The sequence below is a fragment of the Saimiri boliviensis genome, chromosome 8 (genome assembly GCF_048565385.1).
Source record: "Saimiri boliviensis isolate mSaiBol1 chromosome 8, mSaiBol1.pri, whole genome shotgun sequence".
NCBI lineage: Eukaryota > Metazoa > Chordata > Mammalia > Primates > Cebidae > Saimiri > Saimiri boliviensis.
Window position 1 is genome coordinate 16,521,335 of NC_133456.1, and position 11,487 is coordinate 16,532,821.

An 11,487-nucleotide genomic window follows, 5' to 3' on the forward strand; every position below is an offset into this window, starting at 1 on the left:
AGCCGGTGGCTATCCTCGGCAGACCGTGCAGATCTAGAACATTTCCATCATCACAGAAAGTTCTGGACAGTTCCACCTCGCGTCCTCCGCTGCTCCCTTTCCCCTCCATGTTGACCGATTGAAAGAACGTCTGTCTGGATCTCCCTCCCTTTCCTACAGAGGAAGGCGTTTTCACAGTGACCCCCGACACAAAAAGCAAGGTCTACCTGAGGACCCCCAACTGGGACCGGGGACTGCCATCCCTCACCTCGGTGTCCTGGAACATCAGCGTGCCCAGAGACCAGGTAGCCTGCCTGACTTTCTTCAAGGAGCGGACCGGTGTGGTCTGCCAGACAGGGCGCGCCTTCATGATCATCCAGGAGCAACGTACCCGGGCCGAGGAGATCTTCAGCCTGGACGAGGATGTGCTTCCCAAGCCAAGGTTCCACCATCACAGCTTCTGGGTCAACATCTCTAACTGCAGCCCCGCGAGTGGCAAGCAGCTAGACCTGCTCTTCTGGGTGACTCTTACCCCAAAGACTGTGGGTAAGGTCCTTCAGGGTCTTCGGGGACGGTGATAAACAGAAAATTGTCAGCTGAAGGATAGGGAGCAAGCCTGGAGACAAGCCAGAAACACAGATTGAGTCCTGACTATCCATGTATCAGTCAGCTATTGCATCAATAGTGCTGCATAACAAACCACCCCAAAACATAGCAGCTTCTTAGAAGCAGCCTCTATTATTGCTCCAACATTGGCTGGGCAATTCTGGTCTGAGCCGGACTTATCTGGGCTCCCTCATTTATGCACCTGCAGGCAGCTGCAGGTTGGCTAGAAGACTTTGCCCATCTTAGCGTGGTGCTTTCACAAAGCTGAGGCTCAGCCAAGATTATCTGAGACAACTGACATGACTTGGCTTGACTCTATGTGGTCTCTTATCCTCCAGCCTGGGCTGCTTTCATGGCAGAGGCAGAAAGATCCACAAGAGCCTGGAGGAGGCATATAGGGTCTCTTGATATTTTTAGGTTAGGAACTCACACACCATCCCTTCAGTGGCATTCTTTTGGCCAGCCTAGGTTTTTTTAGTCAATCTACCAGCATCTTTTACCATTCACCTCTCTTTTACATAGGGGAAGTCTCTTCATACCTATGATCTTCCTCTTCTACAGAGAGTAGATAATAATAGCTACCTCATAAAAGTATCATGGGATTCAGTGTCAGGAATTAAAATACGGGCACTTGAAAAGTCTGACAGGTACATGGTTTTTTATTTAGTCTCAGCGAAACACTGGAATCCATGAAATACCCTCAGTGGGAGACCTTGGAGCCAGGACGATGAGTTTGCCTTTATTCCTCAAAGTCATGGGTACCACTGAAGCAAGGGAGCGTGGGTGTGGCAGGGCAGGCCGTGGTGGGGCCATGTCGCCCTTCACTCAGCAAAGGTCATAGAGCATCACCGTGTCAGAAGCAAAAGGGACCATGGAGGCTGCTTCTTTCCCTTCCCCTTTCTGGGGGTCAGAATGATTGAGGGTCCACCCAAGCTATACAACTGATTAGCCACAAGAGAACCGGTGGGAGCCAAAACCACAAGTGGGAACCTCTCCACACTCACACGTTACCTCCTGGGTTTTCTTCCTCTCTTAGATTCACTTTCTTTTCTTTCCATTCCTCTTTCTTTTGGAGCTCACTGTTTGTTTTCTTTGTGAACAAGTAAGACATTCCAAATCCCTGTTTGGTACAGGGTCCCCCTCTGATTTATTCTCCTCTTCCTCTGTGCAGCTGCAGGAAAGGACGGCACAAACGAAACAACCCTCTCCTTAGCTGCCTCACTTCCGACTTCTGACTTCCTGCTCTTTCCTCCCTCTGCTCTTCTCTCCGAGACAGACTGGCAATCGGTGGAACATACCTGGTTTAGGCCAGGCGTAGCCTTTGGAGTCGATCCACTAGGTCCCTCAGTTTGTTTCAGTTGTTCATTGCTACATGCAAACTACTCCAAAATTTGGTGGCTTAAACAATAACCATTTTGTTGACCCACAATCTATGGATCAGAAATTCAGACAGGGCACAGAAATGTGGCTCGTCTGCACTCCAAGATATCTGAGTCCCAGCCAGAAGCTTTGACATATAGAGAGGATGAGTTGGAGAATTCAGCTGGAGACATATGTCTGGGGCCTCGGTTCTCACCTTTGGCTGGGTGGATTTTTTTCCCCTGTGGAGTCTCTACGTGGCTAGCTTGGGCTTCCTCACAGCATGGTGATCTCAGCATAGTCAGACTTCTTACATAGCAGCTGGCTTTCCCTCAGAGAGAAAGTGCAAGCTGACATCCTCTAAAAAGTTAGGCCCAGAACAGGCACAGTTGCCTTATATTGGCTGACCCAGATCCATGAGGAAAGGAAATAAACACCTTGTGCTAGGAGGAGCCCCATGTGCACACAAGGAGCCCCATGTATGGTGCTCCGCCTTTGGAAAGATGGCAGCCACCTTTGGAGATGCCTCAAGTTCAACACAGAGCTAACCCCAGCTGCCTCCTCATCTGTCTCTTTTATGTCTGCTCACAGACTTGACTGTCATCCTCATAGCCGTGGTGGGAGGTGGAGCCTTACTGCTGTTTGCCCTCGGACTCATCATTTGCTGTGTGAAAAAGAAGTAGGTGGAATCTCTTACGGTCTTTATCTGATCTGATGCCTCCTCAGATCACACAGACTGGGTGGATTGTTAATTATTGACTTCGTTTTCTTGCTTCCCATTTTTTCTGCCAAAGATCAATGTTAAACAATATTGCTGGATGTGAGTCATGCTTTCAGGAAAAAAAAAATCCCGTGCCTGCTGAGGTTGGGGGGCGGCAAAAAACGCATGTGACATTTTCACCTGTAGTTCCTGGTGCAGCTGCCTTAGCACAAGTCCTCTGTAAGAGACTTGCCGTTTGTTCAATAGATTGATCAAGCAGGGGTGATCTTGGCAAGAAAATGCTCACATAGGCTCTCCCAGACCACGCCTCTGAAACCACTCCCTCTGCCACCTTAAGGAGAACAAATGTGTGTTGTCCCGGCTTGTTCTACAGTTTCTTAAACAAACTGTTTTATGCTTGTTTATTGGGCTCCAGATAAATAACAGAGGCCGGGCCTATGGCCAAGAGGAAGGAAGACCCAGTTAACCGCCTCAGTCTCTCTTTCCATGCCCTTGGGAGGACAACTTCTGTTTTGTTTATTTACTTATTTTTTGAGACAGAGTCTTGCTCTGTTGCCAGTGGCACGTTCTCGGCTCACTGCAGCCTCCGCCTCCTGGGTTCGAGTGATTCTCCTTCCTCAGCCTCCTGAGTAGCTGGGACTACAGGTGCATACCACCACGCCCAGCTAATTTTTTTCTTTTTTCTTTTTCTTTTTCTTTTTCTTTTTCTTTTTGCAGAGATGGGGTTTCACCTTGTTGGCTAGGTTGTGCTTGAAATCCTGAAGCGTTGAGATTACAGGCATGAACCACCGCACCTGGCTGAGCTTCTGTTTTATAAGAGGAACGTTGACCTTTGACAGAGTCCATGCAGCCACCAAACTGTTTAAATTCTGCTCCTATTTCTGATTAAAGCCATGGGAGAGAGGAGAGAGCTATTTTCCTTAGCATGATTTGACCTTCCAAAAAGCCAACCTCAAAAAATTCTTTTTTAAAAATTAACTGTGAACCAGAGAAAACAACTGAACTTCCTGGTCTACAACAAGACTGTCTCCACATGTCTCTGCTGATGAGGAAGGACTGGCTCGCTGGAGGTCTTTTCTCCATGAGAGGCAGCTGTAACTATATCGCATCGGGGAAAAGGACTTCTTTTAAGGAAACACCATGCTACTGTTTCTCTCAGGGAATGTTCCCATCTGGGGTGCGTGGCATATCCCACCCCACTGGGGAAGCGTGGCATTAACACGGGGTGCCAGCTTCCTTATCAGGAGGGAATTGGACGAGGAAAGAGACCCAGCACTGGCCTCATCTCAAAGCAGCTCCAGTTTAGGCCTGAGAATCATCAGCCCAGCCTTGCTGCAGGTCTTGCTTGTGTGAGGCCACTGGCTGGCGGGTTTGCATAAGGCCCGTTCATGCTCAGGCTGGTGTAGGAGGACAGACAGGTTGTGCAGTGAGAAGGAGGAGACAATGCCATCCACCTTGTTCACTAAGCGGCTATTTCCTGAGTGTCGCCCGGGCACTAGGACTCTTTGAGGTACTGGGGATGGTGACGAGCAAGACAATCACTTCTATGGGGGCGAAGGGCCTGAAGAGATTGTCTTCAGGCAAATAAACAGTCAGTTTCAGGACAGCATGACAAGAGTTTTAGTGGAGACAAACGTTACCAGGCTTCAGGCGGGAACCTTAGGACCCCATCGTCCTGGCCAGAGGCTCAGTGTTACAGGCTAAAGGTACCAGATTTATTTTTATCTCGGCAAAGTACAGAGAGCCTGTCCACAATTATGAACTGCCGGCCTGTGCCTTCTATGGTCCATTACGCTAATTGAGCTAATGTCCTCCATTTGCATCGCTGGTCAGCTAAACAGTCAGCATTCCCTGCTGTTTAGTTCCTGGAGATGGAGAGCAAAGCTGTTTTCCATGGCAGCAAGCGCTAATGCCCATCCACGTCCAAGTACTAAGGAACATTAAAAACCAGACGCTAATGATGTTGCTGAAGAACTCTGGCACTGCAGCCTGAATTTCGTCTTCGTTTTAGCTCTTTCCTCTATTGGAGGTGACTACTGAGGCACTGGGTCTTTGCTAATGCTGAGTTCTCTCCTGAGATCTCATACTGAAAACTAAGATGCAACCTGGCCTCCCGAGTCTCGTATATTACCATTTAGAATCTAGATGGTCAGAGCTTTTCCCATGCAAAAGAGAGAGAAAGCACGAGCTTCGGCAAAGTAGTAAGAGAGCTAGGAGGTTGACCCGGGCACGCCTGAGCCTGATGTGGGTTAGAAGGGCTGGGACGCTGCCTGTTTCTGGCAAAATGAGAGTAAGTGGATTGTCAGGTGTCTCTGCCATTGGATACCACATCTATCAAAAGCGAGTGAGCACAGATAGTGTTAGAGGTGCTCTGTCTAAACCACTCTTTTACCACCTATGATCTGTTTCTACTTTGAAACCTGGAGACAAAATCTGGTCCCTTCTAAATGTTCACTGAGGACAGTAGTTTCTGTTTCAAATGCTGAGCAATTTGAGGGATTTGGGGGAGGCATGGTCAGAGCCCTGAAGAATCCAAGCTCTAGCAGGGCCATAGCAACGGTAGCCATCTGAGAGTCTTTCATTTCTGACTTCTGTCTTGTTCCCTTTTTCCAAATAGGAAAAAGAAGATGAACAAGGGCCCTGCCGTGGGTGTCTACAATGGCAACATCAATACCGAGATGCCAAGGCAGCCAAAAAAGTTTCCAAAAGGACGAAAGGACAATGACTCCCACGTGTATGCGGTCATCGAAGACACCATGGTGTACGGGCATCTACTGCAGGATTCTGGCGGGTCCTTCCTCCAGCCAGAGGTGGACACCTACCGGCCGTTCCAGGGCGCCGTGGGGGTCCGCCCTCCCTCTCCGCCCACCATATGCTCCAGGGCTCCAACTGCAAAGTTGACCACTGAGGAGCTGCCTCCTTGCTCCCCTCCTGAGTCCGAGAGTGAACCATACACCTTCTCCCACCCCAACAATGGGGATGTAAGTAGCAAGGACACAGACATTCCTTTGCTGAACACTCAGGAGCCTGTAGGGCCAGCAGAATAACTTCATACATTCTGGAGACTTTGCTGAGTTTCATAAAGCAGTGCACCGAGACACTCGTCGGTGTCTCTAACCAGAAATCCTGCAGAAGAGGAATTACAGAAGGAACAGCAGGGGTTTTCCTGGACACCACCAACTTCACATTGCTCAAACTTCACATTGCTCAGTGGACTCAGTCTAAGGGCGAGACATTGAAAATGATGCATTCTGATATGGATACAGTCATGACAGCTCATGTCCTTCTCAGCTCAGCCTGTGTGGCTAGCCAGCCTGTAATGAGAGGAGAGAGGCCTGAGTCACCTAGGACAGGGTCACAGCAAGCCCTGGATTCAGAGTGTTAAACAGAGGCTTGCCCTCTTCAAGACAACAGTTCCAATTCCGAGGAGCCTACCTGAGGCCCCTACTCTCACTGGGGTCCCCGGGATGAAAACGACAATGTGCCTTTTTATTATTATTTATTTGGTGGTCCTGTGCATTTAAGAGATCAAATGTATAACCACCTAGCTCTTTTCACCTGACTTAGTAACAGCTCATGCTAACTGGTTTGGATGCCTGGAATGTGACTTCTGCCAACCACTAGATAAACGCGTGCCTGTTCCCGGGAGGTGGGAATAATTTACAACCTCTCCAGCCAGAAAAGGGTGTATGTGTTTGAGCAGCGTTGACGCATATCTGCTTTGATAACAGACTTCCTGATTCTCTAGGTTGGCTTGTGGTATCCCACTGTGGAAATTCATCTTGAATCCCATTGTCCTGCAGTCCTAGCAATGAGAGAAATTTCCTCAAGTTTCCATGTGTGGTTCTCCCAGCTGCAGCAATACTTTACCATTTAAAGAGAAATTTAGGGAATATTCTCATCCTCTAAAAATGTTTAAATATATACCAGACAGGGGCGCCCTGCATTAGTTTTCTGTGGCCACTGAAGCCCATTACTTGGTAGCGTAAAAACAACACACTATCTTACAGTCTTGGGGATGAGAATTCCAAAATGGATGTCCCTGAATGAAAATCAAGAAGCAGAACCGTGCTGCTTCTGAAGGCTCCAGGGAGAAGCCAGTTCCTTGCCGTGTCCAGCTTCTCGAGGCTGGCTGCATTTTTAGACTCCAGTGGCTGGTCAGGTTTTTTTCACATGGCGTCACTGTGACACTGACTCTTCCACTTCCCTCTTTCATTTACAAAGCCCACCAGGAAGATCCAGGATCATCTCCCCATCTCTAGATCCTTCATCACACTGGAAGAGCCTTTTACCATGCAAGACAACATAGCCACAGGTGGAGATTAGGACAGGGACATCTTTGGGGTGCCTTTATTCTGCCTACAACACCTTCCTGCCTCTGACTCCCACAGGAGAGGCTACAAAATGATCCGGCCCACAGGGATGTTTGGTTTGGCTTGCAGACTCTTGGTTTAAGAATTAGTTACGAACATTTAAAATTATAAAAAACTTTTTTCTTTCTTTTTTTTTTTTTTTTTTTTTGAGACAGAATTTTGCTCTGTTGCCCAGGCTGAAGTATAGTGACGTAATTTCGGCTCACTGCAACTTCAGCCTCCCAGGTTCAAGCAATTCTCCTGCCTCAGCCTCCCAAGTAGCGGGGATTACAGGCACCCGCTACCATGCCAAGCTAATTTTTGTGTTTTTAGTAGAGACGGGGTTTCACCATGTTGGCCAGACTGGTCTCAAACTTCTGATTCCAAGTGATCCTCCTGCCTCTGCCTCCCAAAGTGCTACAGGCATGGGCCACCATGCCCGGCCCAAAATTTTTTCGTAACAATCCAGATCAGAAGATCTGGCCATGCTGGGACTCACATTCTCACCTAGCAACAACTGGCTGGAGCTGGGCAGCAGCTATGCCTTTAGATGGGGTATCCACTTCACTAGGTCACTGCAGTCCACACTACTCCCTATTGCCTCCCACAATGAGGCTAAGTGATTATTTCTACCAATCAATGCCCCAGCAAGTTGCATTTCTTGTAATGAAAAGGAAAGATTGGGATTAATCTCTAATCAGGTGAATAGACCATGAGACCAATACATCCTCACATTCCTCTTTTTTTTTTTTTTAAATCTGAGACAGAGTCTCACTCTGCTGCCCAGGCTAGAGTGCAGTGGTGCAATCTCGGCTCACTAAAGCCTCTGCCTCCTGGGCTCAAGCAGTTCTCCCACCTCAGCCTCTCAAGTAGCTGGGACCACAGGCGTTTGCCACCATGCCCACCTAATTTTGTCTTTATTCTAGAGACAGGATTTCACCATATTGCCCAGGCTGATCTCAAACTCCTGGACTCAAGCAATCCTCCTGCCTCAGCCTCCTAAAGTGCTGGGATTACAAGCGTGAGCCACCGCATCCAGCCCCACACCCTCATTTACACCAATTACCTGCCCAGCGCCTGTGGACGTCTGCTTTGTGGTCCCTGCTCTAATCTGCGAGGAGAGGGATGTGCTATAGCTTGTCGGCACAGTCCCAAGTTCAATATTTCTGTGGCAAAAACTTCCTTCAAAAAACAAATACTTTATTGCATTCAATGAATTCACCTTGGAAACGTACCACCTCAACTTGTTCATGTGACCTGAATGAAAGGAATTGTAAAATCTCCTAAATGGTGTGTACTCCAAGGCCTCCTGAACACTTTCCAGAGGACAGGATATTTAATGATGCCCTTGGCATTGCCTGTGGCACCTTTCTCTTCTGAAAGTCTGGTTCCTGCCCAGTGCCCCACTTTGGCCTTGTGAGCCTCCACGAAGGGCAAAGGAGGGCTGGGGTTCCCTCCCTCACTGAAGAGCCCTTATCTGAAGTCACTGTGTGGAGCTCTGGCCCTCCATTCGTGACCTTCCCCAGCCTCCTGGCCCCTTCCAAGCGGGACTAGCCACATTCCACCCAAGGTGGGGTTGGCCATCTTCAGGCTGGCTCCTTGTCCCCATCACCAACATCACTGTTACATGCAAGAACTCCATGTGGCTATTTTCCTTCAGCTGAGGGCTCAAAAATCCTGACAAGTTGCTGGCTCTTGAGACCAGGATTTTCTGAAGCTGTGCCTCAGTGAAGGGGCCCAGCCTGAGGAACCATGGCTCTTTTCTTTAAAGCGCAGGCGCCACTAGTGTAAAATATTTCAGGGTCACTGGAAACAGCCAAGTGCCATTTGTTGAAGCCTAATGCAAACCAGCCATGCCTACGGGGAAGGCCAGCACGTGCAGGACTGCTCCCCAATGCTGTGGTCATTGCTCAGAAGGGAAAGGTCTCAAGGAAGAGTCACCTGGAACAAGCACACGCCCACCAGCCATAGCCTTGGTAAAGATTAGAGGACCGGTGTGTGCGGATCTGCGGGGCTTCAGTGGAAATCATTTATTCGTTGCAGATACTTTTTAGGTGGCATTTTATTCATTTCCTGTGCTTTTTTAAATAAACCGATGTGCCAGAAAACAAGTATCAAACTGTTTAAATGCTTCGGCTACTTGTCCCCTGGTTCAGTAGAGGCCCCCTGGTTCCCAGTCATTGACTGCGACAGGCTCAGCATGGGCGCGGCAGATGCTGTCTTCATTTGCGTGTGGCACAGAAAGCCGGGCTTTGAGATACAAGCTCTTCCCTCTTCATGTGATGCCACGCAGTCAGTATGTGAAGCAGATGTTTTTGCCCAGAAATAGAAATAATAGTCTTGGTGTCTCGCCACCACTCATTTTCAAGTCTCACCTTGGCACCACCTGTATGCCAGTGGAAGGAATGGAAGCTGTTGCCAACGGGTAGCCGAGAGGCCGGGGATCATTCTGTTCTGTTTTTGTTGGGGCAACATGGGCCCCCCCATGTGACCTTTCCCAATACCTAATTGCCGTAGAGGCCCAGGGCCACCCTAACACTGACCACAGTTGACCTGCAGGTCACCAGCCACTGGAACAAAAGTAAAGGGAGAGCGGTGAGAGAGGAAGGTTCCCACGGCCCCCACCATCTGCCAGGAACTTGGAGAGATCCAACCATGTTGGGTTGAATCCACTGGGAAAGCCAGATGCTGCTGTGTAATGAGCCACCCCAAAATTGAGTTAACAATCATTTGTTTTGCTCACAAATCTGTACTTAGAGCAGGGCTCAGCAGGGACTGCATATCCCTGCTCCATGTGGCCTCAGCTTGGGCAGCACAACTAAAACCCCCTTTCCAGAGGGCTCTGTGACACAGTTGGTTAACCAGCAGGTTAGTGCTGGCTATCGGCTGGGAGCTTTCACACCTGGTCACGTGGGCCACTGCACAGGGCATCTTCACAACGCAGTGGCTGGGTTCCAAGACTGAGTGCTCCAGATTCAAGAGGTCAGAACAGCCAGTCTCTCAGGGCTGGGCCTGGATACTGGCGTGACATTACTTCCATTTCATTCCTTTTTTTTTTTTTTTTTCTTTTTTGCCCTCTTGACCCAGCTTTTCCCAATTCTGGGAAGAACCAGGAAGAGAAGTCTTTTAGGTCTCACTCTGTCACCCAGGCTGGAGTGCAGTGGTAGGATCATAGCTCACTGTGACCTTGAACTCCTGGGTTTAAAGCGATCCTCCCACTTCAACCTCCGGAGTAACTGGGACTACAGGTGTGCACCACCACGCCCAGCTAAACTTCCATTCTATTCTATGGGGCAGTCAGCCCCTTCAGCCCCAGCCTTTCACAGAACCTCCTCAGGTCTAAGTGAAGGAAGCAAAGACTCCCCTCAACCCCACCTCAGTGGAAGAGGTGTCAAAGAATTTGCAGCCATCTGTAATACGCTGCATGGGGCTGGGGAGATCAGAGTCAAGTGCCCATGCCCTGGGACAGCACTGACCACCTTCACCACCATGTCCTTGATCACATGACCACCTCTGACTGCTCCTTCTCCTGGATCCTGCTCTCAGGACTCAAGTTCAGTCTTTGGCCTTCTGGCCTTTTCTCTCTGTACAAACTGCCCCATAGGGAGAGTACTGTCTTAGTCCATTTGTGTTGCTACAAAGGAATACACAAGGCTGGGTAATTTACGAAGATAAGAGGTTTATTTGGCTCATGGTTCTGCAGGCTGTAAAAGAAGCATGAAGCCCAGCATCTGCAACTGATGAGGGCCTCAGGCTGCATCCCCTTCTGGCGGAAGGCAAAGGGGAGCCAGCAAGTGCGGAAATCACAGGGTGAGAGAGAAAGCAAGACAATAGCAGAGGAGGGGTGGTGCTAGGTTCTTTCCAACAACCAGCTGTTGAGAGAACTAAGAGAGGAAGAGCTCACTGCGCACCCAGGGAGGGCATGAATCTGTCTGAATGGCAGATTACCCCTTCTAAGGTCACTTCCAGCTCTAGAATGCTTTGCTTCCTCCAGTCACCCAGGCCCAGAGCATTGGACCTAACTCTGTTTCATCCCTGTACTCACCCTGATTGTTCTAGATAATCCTCCCATCCAGTATCCCCCTCCATTCCACCGTTCCTTTTTCATCATGTGACTCCCTTGCTCCGAAATTGGTGCCTCTAGACTTGGTTGGCCCTTAGAGAACAGAATCCTTGGTCTTTTGCTGGTGGTGTGGCACCTTCGTTCCACTGCCTGGTCCTCCTTACCTCTCCAGACCTCTCTCTGCCCATTTCACCCATGACCTCAGAACTCTATTCCAGTGGGGCTCTGAATCCACTCCTGCCCACATCTTACCCATGCCACCATTCCTGGACAACTCACAGCAAAAGCTGCCTACCCTCCAAGCCTTACCAGCACTTCAGAGTCTATCACAGAGCCCATTTTCTCCAGGAAGCTCTCCAACTCTGCTAAGCTCTCCTTCTAAATCCCCATAATCCTTTTGATTCATA

General features: G+C 49.2%; 1 protein-coding gene across 1 annotated transcript in view; it reads left to right on the forward strand.

Moving 5' to 3' along the window:
- The window catches only part of CDCP1 (CUB domain containing protein 1), a 64,557-nt gene extending 55,402 nt beyond the window's left edge, over positions 1 to 9,155 (forward strand). The window contains exons 7-9 of the mRNA XM_003926245.3: positions 160 to 525; positions 2,536 to 2,623; positions 5,283 to 9,155. Coding sequence (XP_003926294.1) covers positions 160 to 525; positions 2,536 to 2,623; positions 5,283 to 5,712 — 884 coding nt within the window. The 3' untranslated portion in view covers positions 5,713 to 9,155. The remainder of the gene's footprint in view (positions 1 to 159; positions 526 to 2,535; positions 2,624 to 5,282) is intronic.
- Positions 9,156 to 11,487: the final 2,332 nt, after the last annotated feature.